The following is a 17908-nucleotide window of genomic DNA, read 5'->3' as shown; positions in this document are numbered from 1 at the left end:
AATGCCTAATATATTAAGAATATACTGTTAAAGTGACAAAAGACACTACAAAATGAAATTAAAAAAAAAATCAGAATGAATAGTCTTTAATTATGTAAGGTTAACTTTAACTTAAGGTGGCGGTGCAATCACTCGACTAGCCCATTTGCCTGTGGGTGATAGGCCGTGGTGTGATGTAGATCGATTTCCAGTCTGTTGGCAAGCTGTACCCAGAGCACAGAGGTGAACTGGGCACTCCGATCACTGGTGAAGTGGTTCGGGACACCGAACCGGGCAACACAACCGTTCAAAAGCACTTGGGAGCAGGAGTCCGTGGAGGCATCCGGCATTGGGATGGCCTCGGGCCAACGAGTGGTGCGGTCTACCACTGTGAAAAGGTAATGGTTACCTCAGGAAACGGGCAAGGGTCCAACGATGTCCACATGTATGTGGCTGAACTGTTCCCGGACATGTTCGAAATCTTATACAGGCGCTCTGGTGTGCCTATGTACCTTGGAAAGCTGGCAACGGGTGCAGGTTCTGGCCCAGTCCGCAATCTGCTTCCGAAGCCCAGGCCAGACGAAACATTCTGTCGCCATATGGACCGTGGACCTGATGGAAGGGTGGGAAAGGTCATGAACTTGCCTGCGCCACTGCTGGGGAACCACTGGTCGCGGGGTGCCCATGGAGACATCGCACAGGACAGTGCCCTCACCATGAGGAGTCGGGAGGTCCTGGAACTGCAGACCCGTGATAGCAGTCCTGAAGGCCCGCGTCTCCTTGTCGGACTTCTGGTCCCGGGAAAGCTGGTCGAAGTCGAGGCCAGGTGTCAGCATACAAATGGTCGGTCGTGAGAGTGCATCGACGACCACGTTTTCTTTCCACGCCTTGCGCTGAATGTCAGTGGTGATGCTGTTGGCAGGACGACCATAGCGAGCGCCTGAGTGAGGGGTTTGTGGTTGGTAAAAATGGTGAAAGGCCTCCCCTCCAAGAAATAGCAGAAATGATGCACAGCCAGGTACATGCCCAGCAACTCACAATCGAAAGCCCTATACTTGCACTCTGGTGGGGGAAGAAGTCGGCTGAAGAATGCCAGTGGTTTCCACTGTCCATTCACCTGCTGCTCCAGGACGGCGCCAACGGCTGTGGCAGAGGTATCAATGGAGACCACCATATGCAGGTCGGTGCGTGGGTGGACGAGAAGGGTAGCCTTCGCGAGGACATCTTTCATGGCTTCGAATGCCCTGCTGGCCTCTGGAGTCTAGGCAAGTGTCTTGTCTTTGGCTGCGATGAGGGCGAAGAGCGGCTGCATGATGCGCGCAGTGCCTGGAATGAAGCAGATATAAAAATTGACCATACCTGCGAACTCCAGTCCTTTGAGGTTGTCCGGGCGTGGGAACTCGCTGATTGCAGCGACCTTCGTGGCAGCAGGTGTGGCTCCATCTGCCGTGATGGTATGGCCCAGGAACTTCATGGACTCTTTCCCGAACTGGCACTTGGCCGGATTGATCATTAGGCCAAAGTCGGCCAGTCGGGAGAAGAGGGTGCGCAGGTGAGACTTGTGTTGTGCCCAGTCTCTGCTGGCGACAAGGATATCGTCCAGGTAAATGAATACGAAATTCAAATCCCTGCCCACTGTGTCCATAAGGCGCTGGAAGGTCTGGGCGGCGTTCTTGAGCCCGAACGGCATGCGTAGGAACTCGAACAAGCCGAAGGGGGTGAGGATGGCCATTTTGGGTATGTCCTCTGGGTGCACCAAGATTTGGTGATACCCGCGTACCAGGTCGACCTTGGAGAATACTCTCACGTCATGCAGATTGCCATAAAGTCCTGGATGTGAGGGATTGGGTAACGGTCAGGTACTGTCGCATCGTTAGGGCGTCGATAATCTCCGCAGGGACGCCGGAGGCTTTCGGGACCAGGTGGAGTGGTGAGGCCCAAGGACTGTCAGAGTGTCGAATGATCCCCAGTTCCTGCAGATGCGAGAACTCTTCCTTCGCTATCTGGAGCTTATTCGGCGGGAGCCGGTGTGCCTTGGCGTGGACCGGCGGGCCTTGGGTGGCGATGTAATGAAACACCCTGTGGTGTGGTAAGGCAGTGGAGAACTGCGGCTTGAGGAGGGACGAGAACTCGTCCAGGATATGCTGAAACTCGTCCTTGGGCGTGCTGACCGTGGCCATCTGCGGCTGCTCTGTGCAGATTGGAAGATACGTGCATCTACCAGTCGCCTACCTCGAATGTCGACCAGGAGTCCTTGGGCGAGGAGGAAGTTGACACCCAGGATGGCGGTTGGAAGGGATGAAATGGTGAACTTCCACGAGAACTTCCACTGGCTGATCTGGAAGTGGACAATCTTGTCTCCATACGTTCGGATCTCCATCGAATTGGCTACAAGGAGGGGAGGTGCTCGAGGGCGGTTCCAGGACTCGATGGCTGTGGCCGGGATTATGCTGATCTGGGCCCCGGTGTCGATGAGGAAGCATCGGCCACTGACTGAATCCTGCAGGTAGAGAAGGCTGTGTTCTTGGCCAGCCGCTGCAGCCATTAACAACGGCCGGACTGCTCGTTTCCCTGGAACGAGCAGGGCTGATAACACTTCTGAGCCTTGGCTCCCCAGCACTGGTGGAAGATGCAGAGGCTTGAAGTGGATGACTTGCTTCAGGCTATGCTCTTGGGTGTTCCACCGCAGCACTAGAGGAAGGCTTGGCTTGGTCATGCCCATGACTCGTAACCTGCTGGACTGCTGAGTCCTCCGGGAATCGTTCGAGCCATAGTTCTTGAGCCTTTTGAGCAACCTTCTTACGGTCGACAAAGCTCTCCTGGAACAGTAACGGCCAGATGTCTTCAGGCAGATGGTCGAGGAAGATGCGCTTGAAGAGTGGGCAGTTGGTGTGATCGCCCATGAGCGCGAGCATCTCGTCCATCAACTCGATTGGAGTTCTGCCCCTAAGGCGTCGATGCGCAGCATCCGAGTGTCAGGCTGGCACCTGGAGAGGCCGAGGGAGCCAGTGAGCATCTGGTTGATGGTCCCGTACTTATCTTCCCTGGGTGGATGCTGAACGAGGTACAGTACTCGTTTGGCAGTGGCCTGGTCTAGGGCGGCGACCACATGGTAAAACATGGTCGAATACGATGAAATCTGGTGGAGGTGAAACTGAGCCTCTACATGGCTGAACCAGGTCTCCGAATCCTGAACCCGGTTTCTGGCTCCTGAACCCAGAAGTCAGGAAGCTTGATGGCTATAGCATTGGTCGAAGGGTCATTCATGTTGGGTTCAAAGACATTTGAACCTGTCGGAGTCACCAATTGTTACGGTGGCTACACTGCTAACTGAAGGATCGCACAACTAGACGGGTTGAGTTCAGTGAGCAAAAACTGATTTATTGCAGGCTGCCTGGCTGGTCTTATGCTCCCAACCATGCTGGGGGGCCCCAACGTCACCGGGGCGTCACGTGGATCCCCAAGCACAGGCTTCTGAGCCCGGTGCCCAACAGCACCATTTTGGCCAGCTGCCCTGCCGCATGCGTGACAAGCGGGGCTGGTTTGCCTGCCTAATAGCGTACCACCACACCCTTCCCCTGGTTTACAGGTAAAGCTTTACTAATATACCTATTAATATTAAAACTAGGCAGGGATAGGGAGACACTTTGGGAAAGTCACCACAGCAGCGAGTGGCATCGACTAGCTCTTCATCCTGGTGTCTCGGTCAGAAGCTTTGGCACAACCCAATTCAACCCGATTCACCTCCACACAAGTGTCCCAGTCAGACCCTCATGCTAACAACCTGATTCACCTCGACTCAAGTGTCCTCATCTGGCAAGTGTCGATAGCAAAAAGAATGTGCGCATTGAGGGGCATTGCCCATTCAGTCAGGTAAATCTGTGCATGTCCAACAAAGTCTCAGTACTCCCAGCGGGGTCCATTTGCCCAGTCTAATTTATATGAATTTTTATTTATTCCGATTGACTGAATGCTGGATAATGGGGTTTTTAAATGTATTTCATTCAACTAATAAATTTGTAAAAAGATTAACTTTTAAATTTATAGATGCTACTAACACAAGAGCCAAAACAAATAATAAGAAAATGCAAAACAATTCAAGTAACCATATAACCACTTACAGCACAGAACAGGCCAGTTCGGCCCTACTAGTCCATGCCGTAGCAAATCCCCACCCTCCTAGTCCCACTGACCAGCACCCGGTCCATACCCCTCTAGTCCCCTCCTAGCCATGTAACGATCCAGTCTTTCCTTAAATGTAACCAATGATCCCGCCTCGACCACGTCTGCCAGAAGCTCATTCCACATCCCCACCACCCTCTGCGTAAAGAAATTTCCCCTCATGTTCCCCTTATAATTTTCCCCCTTCAATCTTAAACCATGTCCTCTAGTTTGAATCTCCCCCTTTCTTAATTGAAAAAGCCTATCCACATTTACTCTGTCTGTCCCTTTTAAAATCTTAAACACCTCTATCAAGTCCCCTCTCAATCTTCTATGCTCCAGAGAAAAAAGCCCCAGTCTGCACAACCTTTCCCTGTAACTCAGACCCTGAAATCCTGTCAACATTCTCGTGAACCTTCTCTGCACTCTCTCTATTTTGTTTATATCTTTCCTATAATTTGGTGACCAAAACTGTACACAGTACTCCAAATTTGGCCTCACCAATGCCTTGTACAATTTCATCATAACCTCCCTACTCTTGAATTCAATACTCCGATTTATGAAGGCCAACATTCCAAATGCCTTCTTCATCACACCATCTACCTGAGTCATTGGGTTATTGACAAATGTAATTAGTACAGAAGCAAGAAATAAGTACATGGAGCTTGCATTAAATTGACACACAAAATGCAGTGAAAAAGAAAGCGTTCAGCGATATTTTCAATGTTTAATTGTAATAAAATTCAAATGGTTGAGTGAACTTGGCCCTTTCTCCTTGGAGTGACAGAGGTCAAGGGATGACCTGATAAAGGTATACAATACGATGAGAGAGGATTGTGCTGTAACGGCACTAATTTAAACACAACTTTTTAAGTTTGACCTTTCCAACTTCTCCTGTAAGGGGTTTATCCTAATCTTTATCCATTTTAAATTACAAGGTATGGTGAACTCATGGAGGTCATCATTCGTAATGGCATTAATTTAACACAGCTTACAAACAAATGGATTCACTAGTTTCTTCCAGCACACCATGAAGTCAACATTTATTATTCATTAGACACAACATTGGATTCTTCAATTCCCCAAACACCACCCAGCCAAACTCCTCTGACCTTCTCATTGGCCCACGGCCACATGTGTGATCCTGACACTCACTTTCCTCAATGAGTGACAATGAGTATGGCCAGAACTTTTCCCCAGGGCTTAAATGGCTAATGCAATTTAAAGTGGTTGGGACTAAGTACAGTGGGGATACAAGAGGTAAGATTTTCCACACAGAGAGGGTTGGGTGCACGGAATGCAATACTCATAACAGTGGTGGAGGTAGATATAATAGGATCTTTGAAGAAACAATTAGATAGGCACATGGAATGATAAAAATTGAGGGTTATGCAGTACGGAAATTCTAGGCAGTTGTTATTTGGTTGACGTAATACATTGGGCCAAAGGGTCTATAATTTGCTGAAGATTTCTATGTTTTATAATACAAAACACATCAGATTACACAAAATAAAATACATTACAACTTTACTGGATAATGCACTGGTGATAACCCAAAGGTATCGATATGCAAAAACAAATTTTCTGGAAAAACAATGAGATGAATAGCATCAGTGGGGGTGGAAGTGGGGAGAGGAACTCTTAATATTTCAGGTCGAAACACTTCATCAAGACTGTTCCTCAAAAGGGGCATAGTCAGTGTGAAAATTATTTATATTGCTAGATAACTAACTCAAGAGAGAATATAATCTAGTTTTAGGATGCTATTGAATTTGATTATTCCAAAAATGAGAAATCAATTCTGAGCAAAGAGAGATGGTGAGCTTGTTCTCTTGGGAGGAGCAAGACATTCAAGATGATGTAATGGAGTTCAAGATTACAGAACAGATTAATGAAGTTGAAGTTTAAAGGATAGAATAGCAACTAGAACTTTTTACCATGGCAACTATGCCAGATATCTTTTTTAACTTGAGTAAACCACAAATAAACATACCTCTGCTGTTTCCCGGTCTTCAAATGTCATACAAATATCAAGGTCACTTTGTCTAAAACCAAATCCATTCTTGGAAGAGCCAAACAAACATAGTTTTGCTTTAGCTGTAAAATAATAAATTGCATGAAATTTTTTCAAAGATAAAATTTGGAAAATTGGAAATAAAAAGCTGTATAAAATATTGGCACATCAGTAATTCCATTACTTCTATTTGTAGGGTTTTAAGAACCAGGTAATACAGGTTGTACCACTTTAATCTGGTGACATTGGGACCTGTCCATTGCCAGACCACAGAAAATGCCTGAAAACAAAAATTTATCCTTAAGGGAACCCCTTAAGACAGGAAATAATTGTGTGAGGCAGCACAGTTAGCGTAGTTGTTAGTGCAAATTGTTACAGAGCCAGCAATCGGGACCAGGATTCAAGTCCCGTGCTGTCTAGAAGAAGCTCAGCTATGTGCCGCTTAACGTCCACAATACGTTCTGTGAAATTGGGCACTATACAATGTGGACGTTGTGTGAACACCATATTATATACTTAGCAAAGTTATATGGGATACTGTAGTGTACCTTTAAATTTTTTATTTGTAAGTAGGGATCAGTGTTGGGACTGACACTAGGCTGTGAGGAGAGAGCAGGGCAATGGAATCTGTGTGGGGACTGATACAATACTGTGAGGAGAGAGCAGGACAGTGGGATCATTGTGGGGACTGATACAACACTGTGAGGAGAGAGCAGGGCAGTGGTATCAGTGTGGGGACCAACATGGGGCTGTGGGGAGAGAGCAGAGCAATGGGATCAGTGTGGGGACTGACAACTCAAAGGAGCAGGGCAGTGGGATCAGTGTGGGGACCATCATGGGGCAGTGGGATCAGTGTGGGGACCATCATGGGGCAATGGGATCCGTGTGGGGACTGACATGGGGCTGTGGGGAGAGAGCGGGGCAGTGGGATCCGTGTGGGGACTGACATGGGGCAGTGGGGAGAAAGCGGGGCAGTGGGATCCGTGTGGGGATTGACATGGGGCAGTGGGGAGAGAGCGGGGCAGTGGATCCGTGTGGGGACTGACATGGGGCAGTGGGGAGAGAGCGGGGCAGTGGGATCCGTGTGGGGACTGACATGGGGCAGTGGGGAGAGAGCGGGGCAGTGGGATCCGTGTGGGGACTGACATGGGGCAGTGGGGAGAGAGCGGGGCAGTGGGATCCGTGTGAGGACTGACATGGGGCAGTGGGGAGAGAGCGGGGCAGTGGGATCCGTGTGGGGACTGACATGGGGCAGTGGGGAGAGAGCGGGGCAGTGGGATCCGTGTGGGGACTGACATGGGGCAGTGGGGAGAGAGCGGGGCAGTGGGATCCGTGTGAGGACTGACATGGGGCAGTGGGGAGAGAGCGTGGCAGTGGGATCCGTGTGGGGACTGACATGGGGCAGTGGGGAGAGAGCGGGGCAGTGGGATCCGTGTGGGGACCAACATGGGGCTGTGGGGAGAGAGCAGGGCAATGGGATCCGTGTGGGGACTGACACAACACAAAGAGCAGGGCAATGGGATCCGTGTGGGGACCATCATGGGGCAGTGGGATCCGTGGGGGGACCGACATGGGGCCGTGGGGAGAGAGCGGGGCCGTGGGGGGACCGACATGGGGCCGTGGGGAGAGAGCGGGGCCGTGGGGGGACCGACATGGGGCCGTGGGGGGAGAGAGCGGGGCCGTGGGGGGACCGACATGGGGCCGTGGGGGGAGAGAGCGGGGCCGTGGGGGGACCGACATGGGGCCGTGGGGGGAGAGAGCGGGGCCGTGGGGGGACCGACATGGGGCCGTGGGGGGAGAGAGCGGGGCCGTGGGGGGACCGACATGGGGCCGTGGGGGGAGAGAGCGGGGCCGTGGGGGGAGAGAGCGGGGCCGTGGGGGGAGAGAGCGGGGCCGTGGGGGGAGAGAGCGGGGCCGTGGGGGGAGAGAGCGGGGCCGTGGGGGGAGAGAGCGGGGCCGTGGGGGGACCGACATGGGGCCGTGGGGGGAGAGAGCGGGGCCGTGGGGGGACCGACATGGGGCCGTGGGGGGAGAGAGCGGGGCCGTGGGGGGAGAGAGCGGGGCCGTGGGGGGACCGACATGGGGCCGTGGGGGGACCGACATGGGGCCGTGGGGGGACCGACATGGGGCCGTGGGGGGAGAGAGCGGGGCCGTGGGGGGACCGACATGGGGCCGTGGGGGGAGAGAGCGGGGCCGTGGGGGGACCGACATGGGGCCGTGGGGGGAGAGAGCGGGGCCGTGGGGGGACCGACATGGGGCCGTGGGGGGAGAGAGCGGGGCCGTGGGGGGACCGACGCGGGGCCGTGGGGGGACCGACGCGGGGCCGTGGGGGGACCGACGCGGGGCCGTGGGGGGAGAGAGCGGGGCCGTGGGGGGACCGACATGGGGCCGTGGGGGGAGAGAGCGGGGCCGTGGGGGGACCGACATGGGGCCGTGGGGGGAGAGAGCGGGGCCGTGGGGGGACCGACATGGGGCCGTGGGGGGAGAGAGCGGGGCCGTGGGGGGACCGACATGGGGCCGTGGGGGGACCGACATGGGGCCGTGGGGGGACCGACATGGGGCCGTGGGGGGACCGACATGGGGCCGTGGGGGGACCGACATGGGGCCGTGGGGGGACCGACATGGGGCCGTGGGGGGACCGACATGGGGCCGTGGGGGGACCGACATGGGGCCGTGGGGGGACCGACATGGGGCCGTGGGGGGACCGACATGGGGCCGTGGGGGGACCGACATGGGGCCGTGGGGGGACCGACATGGGGCCGTGGGGGGACCGACATGGGGCCGTGGGGGGACCGACATGGGGCCGTGGGGGGACCGACATGGGGCCGTGGGGGGACCGACATGGGGCCGTGGGGGGACCGACATGGGGCCGTGGGGGGACCGACATGGGGCCGTGGGGGGACCGACATGGGGCCGTGGGGGGACCGACATGGGGCCGTGGGGGGACCGACATGGGGCCGTGGGGGGACCGACATGGGGCCGTGGGGGGACCGACATGGGGCCGTGGGGGGACCGACATGGGGCCGTGGGGGGACCGACATGGGGCCGTGGGGGGACCGACATGGGGCCGTGGGGGGACCGACATGGGGCCGTGGGGGGACCGACATGGGGCCGTGGGGGGACCGACATGGGGCCGTGTGGGGACCGACATGGGGCCGTGTGGGGACCGACATGGGGCCGTGTGGGGACCGACATGGGGCCGTGTGGGGACCGACATGGGGCCGTGTGGGGACCGACATGGGGCCGTGTGGGGACCGACATGGGGCCGTGTGGGGACCGACATGGGGCCGTGTGGGGACCGACATGGGGCCGTGTGGGGACCGACATGGGGCCGTGTGGGGACCGACATGGGGCCGTGTGGGGAGCGAGCGGGGCCGTGTGGGGACCGAGCGGGGCCGTGTGGGGACCGAGCGGGGCCGTGTGGGGACCGAGCGGGGCCGTGTGGGGACCGAGCGGGGCCGTGTGGGGACCGAGCGGGGCCGTGTGGGGAGAGAGCGGGGCCGTGTGGGGAGAGAGCGGGGCCGTGTGGGGAGCGAGCGGGGCCGTGTGGGGAGAGAGCGGGGCCGTGTGGGGAGAGAGCGGGGCCGTGTGGGGAGAGAGCGGGGCCGTGTGGGGAGAGAGCGGGGCCGTGTGGGGAGAGAGCGGGGCCGTGTGGGGAGAGAGCGGGGCCGTGTGGGGAGAGAGCGGGGCCGTGTGGGGAGAGAGCGGGGCCGTGTGGGGAGAGAGCGGGGCCGTGTGGGGAGAGAGCGGGGCCGTGTGGGGAGAGAGCGGGGCCGTGTGGGGAGAGAGCGGGGCCGTGTGGGGAGAGAGCGGGGCCGTGTGGGGAGAGAGCGGGGCCGTGTGGGGAGAGAGCGGGGCCGTGTGGGGAGAGAGCGGGGCCGTGTGGGGAGAGAGCGGGGCCGTGTGGGGAGAGAGCGGGGCCGTGTGGGGAGAGAGCGGGGCCGTGTGGGGAGAGAGCGGGGCCGTGTGGGGAGAGAGCGGGGCCGTGTGGGGAGAGAGCGGGGCCGTGTGGGGAGAGAGCGGGGCCGTGTGGGGAGAGAGCGGGGCCGTGTGGGGAGAGAGCGGGGCCGTGTGGGGAGAGAGCGGGGCCGTGTGGGGAGAGAGCGGGGCCGTGTGGGGAGAGAGCGGGGCCGTGTGGGGAGAGAGCGGGGCCGTGTGGGGAGAGAGCGGGGCCGTGTGGGGAGAGAGCGGGGCCGTGTGGGGAGAGAGCGGGGCCGTGTGGGGAGAGAGCGGGGCCGTGTGGGGAGAGAGCGGGGCCGTGTGGGGAGAGAGCGGGGCCGTGTGGGGAGAGAGCGGGGCCGTGTGGGGAGAGAGCGGGGCCGTGTGGGGAGAGAGCGGGGCCGTGTGGGGAGAGAGCGGGGCCGTGTGGGGAGAGAGCGGGGCCGTGTGGGGAGAGAGCGGGGCCGTGTGGGGAGAGAGCGGGGCCGTGTGGGGAGAGAGCGGGGCCGTGTGGGGAGAGAGCGGGGCCGTGTGGGGAGAGAGCGGGGCCGTGTGGGGAGAGAGCGGGGCCGTGTGGGGAGAGAGCGGGGCCGTGTGGGGAGAGAGCGGGGCCGTGTGGGGAGAGAGCGGGGCCGTGTGGGGAGAGAGCGGGGCCGTGTGGGGAGAGAGCGGGGCCGTGTGGGGAGAGAGCGGGGCCGTGTGGGGAGAGAGCGGGGCCGTGTGGGGAGAGAGCGGGGCCGTGTGGGGAGAGAGCGGGGCCGTGTGGGGAGAGAGCGGGGCCGTGTGGGGAGAGAGCGGGGCCGTGTGGGGAGAGAGCGGGGCCGTGTGGGGAGAGAGCGGGGCCGTGTGGGGAGAGAGCGGGGCCGTGTGGGGAGAGAGCGGGGCCGTGTGGGGAGAGAGCGGGGCCGTGTGGGGAGAGAGCGGGGCCGTGTGGGGAGAGAGCGGGGCCGTGTGGGGAGAGAGCGGGGCCGTGTGGGGAGAGAGCGGGGCCGTGTGGGGAGAGAGCGGGGCCGTGTGGGGAGAGAGCGGGGCCGTGTGGGGAGAGAGCGGGGCCGTGTGGGGAGAGAGCGGGGCCGTGTGGGGAGAGAGCGGGGCCGTGTGGGGAGAGAGCGGGGCCGTGTGGGGAGAGAGCGGGGCCGTGTGGGGAGAGAGCGGGGCCGTGTGGGGAGAGAGCGGGGCCGTGTGGGGAGAGAGCGGGGCCGTGTGGGGAGAGAGCGGGGCCGTGTGGGGAGAGAGCGGGGCCGTGTGGGGAGAGAGCGGGGCCGTGTGGGGAGAGAGCGGGGCCGTGTGGGGAGAGAGCGGGGCCGTGTGGGGAGAGAGCGGGGCCGTGTGGGGAGAGAGCGGGGCCGTGTGGGGAGAGAGCGGGGCCGTGTGGGGAGAGAGCGGGGCCGTGTGGGGAGAGAGCGGGGCCGTGTGGGGAGAGAGCGGGGCCGTGTGGGGAGAGAGCGGGGCCGTGTGGGGAGAGAGCGGGGCCGTGTGGGGAGAGAGCGGGGCCGTGTGGGGAGAGAGCGGGGCCGTGTGGGGAGAGAGCGGGGCCGTGTGGGGAGAGAGCGGGGCCGTGTGGGGAGAGAGCGGGGCCGTGTGGGGAGAGAGCGGGGCCGTGTGGGGAGAGAGCGGGGCCGTGTGGGGAGAGAGCGGGGCCGTGTGGGGAGAGAGCGGGGCCGTGTGGGGAGAGAGCGGGGCCGTGTGGGGAGAGAGCGGGGCCGTGTGGGGAGAGAGCGGGGCCGTGTGGGGAGAGAGCGGGGCCGTGTGGGGAGAGAGCGGGGCCGTGTGGGGAGAGAGCGGGGCCGTGTGGGGAGAGAGCGGGGCCGTGTGGGGAGAGAGCGGGGCCGTGTGGGGAGAGAGCGGGGCCGTGTGGGGAGAGAGCGGGGCCGTGTGGGGAGAGAGCGGGGCCGTGTGGGGAGAGAGCGGGGCCGTGTGGGGAGAGAGCGGGGCCGTGTGGGGAGAGAGCGGGGCCGTGTGGGGAGAGAGCGGGGCCGTGTGGGGAGAGAGCGGGGCCGTGTGGGGAGAGAGCGGGGCCGTGTGGGGAGAGAGCGGGGCCGTGTGGGGAGAGAGCGGGGCCGTGTGGGGAGAGAGCGGGGCCGTGTGGGGAGAGAGCGGGGCCGTGTGGGGAGAGAGCGGGGCCGTGTGGGGAGAGAGCGGGGCCGTGTGGGGAGAGAGCGGGGCCGTGTGGGGAGAGAGCGGGGCCGTGTGGGGAGAGAGCGGGGCCGTGTGGGGAGAGAGCGGGGCCGTGTGGGGAGAGAGCGGGGCCGTGTGGGGAGAGAGCGGGGCCGTGTGGGGAGAGAGCGGGGCCGTGTGGGGAGAGAGCGGGGCCGTGTGGGGAGAGAGCGGGGCCGTGTGGGGAGAGAGCGGGGCCGTGTGGGGAGAGAGCGGGGCCGTGTGGGGAGAGAGCGGGGCCGTGTGGGGAGAGAGCGGGGCCGTGTGGGGAGAGAGCGGGGCCGTGTGGGGAGAGAGCGGGGCCGTGTGGGGAGAGAGCGGGGCCGTGTGGGGAGAGAGCGGGGCCGTGTGGGGAGAGAGCGGGGCCGTGTGGGGAGAGAGCGGGGCCGTGTGGGGAGAGAGCGGGGCCGTGTGGGGAGAGAGCGGGGCCGTGTGGGGAGAGAGCGGGGCCGTGTGGGGAGAGAGCGGGGCCGTGTGGGGAGAGAGCGGGGCCGTGTGGGGAGAGAGCGGGGCCGTGTGGGGAGAGAGCGGGGCCGTGTGGGGAGAGAGCGGGGCCGTGTGGGGAGAGAGCGGGGCCGTGTGGGGAGAGAGCGGGGCCGTGTGGGGAGAGAGCGGGGCCGTGTGGGGAGAGAGCGGGGCCGTGTGGGGAGAGAGCGGGGCCGTGTGGGGAGAGAGCGGGGCCGTGTGGGGAGAGAGCGGGGCCGTGTGGGGAGAGAGCGGGGCCGTGTGGGGAGAGAGCGGGGCCGTGTGGGGAGAGAGCGGGGCCGTGTGGGGAGAGAGCGGGGCCGTGTGGGGAGAGAGCGGGGCCGTGTGGGGAGAGAGCGGGGCCGTGTGGGGAGAGAGCGGGGCCGTGTGGGGAGAGAGCGGGGCCGTGTGGGGAGAGAGCGGGGCCGTGTGGGGAGAGAGCGGGGCCGTGTGGGGAGAGAGCGGGGCCGTGTGGGGAGAGAGCGGGGCCGTGTGGGGAGAGAGCGGGGCCGTGTGGGGAGAGAGCGGGGCCGTGTGGGGAGAGAGCGGGGCCGTGTGGGGAGAGAGCGGGGCCGTGTGGGGAGAGAGCGGGGCCGTGTGGGGAGAGAGCGGGGCCGTGTGGGGAGAGAGCGGGGCCGTGTGGGGAGAGAGCGGGGCCGTGTGGGGAGAGAGCGGGGCCGTGTGGGGAGAGAGGAGCGGGGCCGTGTGGGGAGAGAGCGGGGCCGTGTGGGGAGAGAGCGGGGCCGTGTGGGGAGAGAGCGGGGCCGTGTGGGGAGAGAGCGGGGCCGTGTGGGGAGAGAGCGGGGCCGTGTGGGGAGAGAGCGGGGCCGTGTGGGGAGAGAGCGGGGCCGTGTGGGGAGAGAGCGGGGCCGTGTGGGGAGAGAGCGGGGCCGTGTGGGGAGAGAGCGGGGCCGTGTGGGGAGAGAGCGGGGCCGTGTGGGGAGAGAGCGGGGCCGTGTGGGGAGAGAGCGGGGCCGTGTGGGGAGAGAGCGGGGCCGTGTGGGGAGAGAGCGGGGCCGTGTGGGGAGAGAGCGGGGCCGTGTGGGGAGAGAGCGGGGCCGTGTGGGGAGAGAGCGGGGCCGTGTGGGGAGAGAGCGGGGCCGTGTGGGGAGAGAGCGGGGCCGTGGGGAGAGAGCGGGGCCGTGGGGAGAGAGCGGGGCCGTGTGGGGAGAGAGCGGGGCCGTGTGGGAGAGAGCGGGGCCGTGGGGAGAGAGCGGGGCCGTGGGGAGAGAGCGGGGCCGTGGGGAGAGAGCGGGGCCGTGGGGAGAGAGCGGGGCCGTGGGGAGAGAGCGGGGCCGTGGGGAGAGAGCGGGGCCGTGGGGAGAGAGCGGGGCCGTGGGGAGAGAGCGGGGCCGTGGGGAGAGAGCGGGGCCGTGGGGAGAGAGCGGGGCCGTGGGGAGAGAGCGGGGCCGTGGGGAGAGAGCGGGGCCGTGGGGAGAGAGCGGGGCCGTGGGGAGAGAGCGGGGCCGTGGGGAGAGAGCGGGGCCGTGGGGAGAGAGCGGGGCCGTGGGGAGAGAGCGGGGCCGTGGGGAGAGAGCGGGGCCGTGGGGAGAGAGCGGGGCAGTGGGGAGAGAGCGGGGCAGTGGGGAGAGAGCGGGGCCGTGGGGAGAGAGCGGGGCCGTGGGGAGAGAGCGGGGCCGTGGGGAGAGAGCGGGGCAGTGGGGAGAGAGCGGGGCAGTGGGGAGAGAGCAGAGCAGTGGGATCCGTGTTGGAACTGACCACAGTGCTGTGGGGAGAGATTGGGGCAGTGGGATTAGTTGGGACTGATACAGGGCTGTGGGGAGAGAGCGGGGCAATGGGATCAGTGGGGGACTGAGTGGGGAAATCAGATTAGTTGAGTATACAGCATACAATTTCTTATAGCTAGAAATCGCTTTTTCTAAATTGCTGTGGACTTGCTTGCAGTAACTGAATAATTATGGGACCACAGAGCTATGTGCAATCAGACATTGCCCAAATTGATATTAAGTGGTGCATACCTAAACGTGCCACACCACAGAGCAGCAGATGAGAGGTACAACCTGAACACAGGATGGTTTCAGCTTGCATTATTTTAAAGAATATTAACATATTTCAATAACATAAAATTATACACTACTGCCCACTAGCAATTTCTAGAACTTACTCCAAAAAAGGATTCTGAACTTTAGGAAAAGTGCAAGAGCCAAATTTGTTGGGTTATACAATACACGAACTTAATCTTTTGCAGAAGCAAAGATCAGGAAAATGGACAAGTAGAGATTTCAAAAGGAACTGCTCAGATGGAGATATATCTATGGAGCAGAGAATTTTTTCATTTTGGTATTCTCACTTAATCTCTAGGTATTTATAGGGTAAGTATTTCAGTGTGATCTTTGCTAAGAATCCAGTAGGTCCAGACCAGAATTCAGGAAGGATTTTTGCATTTCAAACTGTCCCAGTGTCCCAATGTCAGAGATAAAAAAGACAAAGGTAGGTTAGGAATGCTCTAAACCATTTAATCAATGCACTTTATGGAGTCTATTTGGAATGTTCCACTTCAAGGTAGCAGCCAGATAGATGAAACAGGAATATTATAAAACAGTTTTGGTTTGCAAGAACAGATTTTAAGAAATCATTTCAAGATTGCAGTACAGCAAACAGTATGTCTGCCATCAAAAGGAATTACTTTTCATAATACTTTCCAGTCATAACTGCAAAAATATTAAGAAAATTCATTCATAGGTTTCTGGCAAGGCCAGCATTTATCCTGAACTGAAGAGGTAGTTCAAAGTCAACTGCAATAGAATCTGATGGTACACAACAGCCAGATTAGATATTGATGGCAGAATTACTTTCCAAAAGAATCCAAATAAGCTTGATATGTTTCAAATGACAATCTAGTGGTTTTGGATACTATTACACTACCTTTCTATTCCTAAATTAATTACTCGAAGTTAAGTTTCTCAGCTGCCACAGTGCAGTTCAACTGTATGCAGATCAGTGATACAGACCTCTGTATTCTAGCCCAATTAAAATATAACACTGATGAAATTGCCTCTAGTATGCATACATTTCACGAATTAACAAATAAAACAAATGTTATTTATACCATCAAGTTCTCTTCTGATAAATGCCTGGAGGTTCACCATGATATGTTCACGTGCTTGAATTTCCAGACGATCTGGAGAAAAGTCACCTACGTTGAAAAAGATGTTTAGTTATTATTGTTTATTTGATGCCCTGCCAAAAATCTTTTAACCTCTAAGGTTATCAGTTAAAATATATTACACACCTGATACTTTTTAATTAACCCAATTGCTCTACCATTGTTTAGATGCTTTATATTTTGGGAAAATTGTGTTTAGCCAATGAGAAGATAGTTGTGCTTGGCAAAGAGGAGAACTTTTAAAACAAAAACCTCCAACACTTTTCCAAGAATAATGATTTTGTTATCCTTCAATAGCAATAGATTTAGTCTTGATCAAATTGTGCTTCATATACTGGACTCTGGCGCAGCAAACAACCTAATGGGGAAAATTCAGCAGGTCAAGCAGGCACCAGTGAGAACCCATGGAAGCTACTCCACCTGCTGAGTTCCTCCAGCAGGCTGTTTGCTGCTCTTTATTACTTAATATTTTAAGAGAGCCAAGAGACCAAAATTATAAATGAGGTTGGAGTAGATAAGTGATGCCTCTTTCTACCATACACTGAACCTAGAAATTATTCTTTATTCAACCTTTATTTACACGAAAGAAGGCATGATTCATTTGAAATCAAGAAATAACTGAGAAAACTGGATACATGAAAGGTTATGAGACAAGGCAACATCACAGCTGTGGCACTGAAGACATCCACTTCAGAGCAAGAAATGCATTTTTTCAAGTTGCTCCAACACTGGCATCTACCCAACAAGGAAAACAGTGCAGGAATGTACTAGGCACAACAAACAAAACCAATCTGAATGAGCTGTTATCATTTAAGCATTAACCAAACGTGAATTCTAGAAGTGAAGCAAGAGCCACGGCTCTTGTCGGCGAGGAAGCTTTCAACAAAGCTCTTGATAGATAAAGTGAAGGCAACAGACACAAGACTTTAATGTTTGAAGTCATACCTTACACAAAAGAAAACTGTTATAAATCAATCACCTCAGCTGAAACTACGACTGCACGAGTTCCTCAGGGAATTGTCCTCAGGCTACCATGTCAACTATTGTGAGAATGAAAAACTTGGTTTTTCCAAGCTTTACTCAACTTAATTGTACAGTTAGTTACAGTTAGAATTTAAAAGAAAGGTGTGAAGTAGCAGCTAGAAGCTGATTGGAGGAAAAGTTGATTGGAGCAAGAGGTCAGGTGACCTGAGGAGCAGCAGCAGCCAGGATCAACTAAATATGAAATCCAAGCTCATTAACAATGAAGAATAACTTTGTAATATTACATTCTTCCCTCCAAAAAAAAACAAATTACAGGGCTACTCCCATCCATAATGATTAGGATGTTTCGGTAGATGACTGGATCTCCTTATTTCTTGTGGAGCTACTGTTTCATCATCCTCCACACTATGGCATGTCATATCTTTCTCCTTCTCCAGTACTGGTACCACCAGATTTCTTTTATCTTATTCCACAATAGGAGATGTGGGGATTGCCTGGGCTTCTGGACAAAGTGCCAAGTCATGAAAAGACATAATAGACTCCCGTCCATCTGGGTATCTGATGTTTGCATATGTTGGATTACTGTCAAGGAGTTCAACCTGATCTACAAGTGGTTTGTTCTTGTTACCCCTCACAAACCTTCTTAGTAGAATGGGTCCAGGTGTCATTAGCCAGGAGGGCAGAGAATTTCCATGGGATGAACGGCGTTGGAATGCAAAAGAAAACATTCATGGGGTGTAGTATTTGTTGCTGTATACAACAACAATCTTTGGGAGTGTAGTACCTCAGGAAGCACCAGTTCCCAATACTTCTTGGGCAGGTTAAGTGATCTAAGGGCCAAACAGACTGCCTTCCATACGATGCCGTTGAATCTCTCAACCTGTCCAATCCTGATTGGGTGGTATGGGGTAGTATGACTTGTGGCAACCCCCTTCTGGGAGAGATCATCTTTCAGATCCTTAGACACGAAGATGGTGACTCACTCAGAGTGTATGTAATTTGGCATTCTGCACAAGTCAAATAGCAGATCCAGGCACCTGATCACTGTTGTAGTTTGCATATTGGGACATGGAAAGGCAAAG

At 57.7% G+C, this 17908-nt stretch overlaps 1 protein-coding gene across 5 annotated transcripts in view; it reads right to left on the bottom strand.

Moving 5' to 3' along the window:
* The window catches only part of LOC138759356 (terminal uridylyltransferase 7-like), a 147135-nt gene that overhangs the window by 56345 nt on the left and 72882 nt on the right, over positions 1 to 17908 (bottom strand). For all 5 annotated transcript variants that reach the window (XM_069929592.1, XM_069929600.1, XM_069929611.1 and 2 more), the window contains 2 exons: positions 15786 to 15872; positions 6134 to 6237 (listed from right to left, as the gene is read on the bottom strand). In XM_069929592.1, the coding sequence (XP_069785693.1) occupies positions 6134 to 6237; positions 15786 to 15872 (191 nt within the window). The remainder of the gene's footprint in view (positions 1 to 6133; positions 6238 to 15785; positions 15873 to 17908) is intronic.

This window comes from Narcine bancroftii, chromosome 1, assembly GCF_036971445.1.
Source record: "Narcine bancroftii isolate sNarBan1 chromosome 1, sNarBan1.hap1, whole genome shotgun sequence".
Lineage (NCBI taxonomy): Eukaryota > Metazoa > Chordata > Chondrichthyes > Torpediniformes > Narcinidae > Narcine > Narcine bancroftii.
This window is presented reverse-complemented; position numbering and strand designations above follow the sequence as displayed.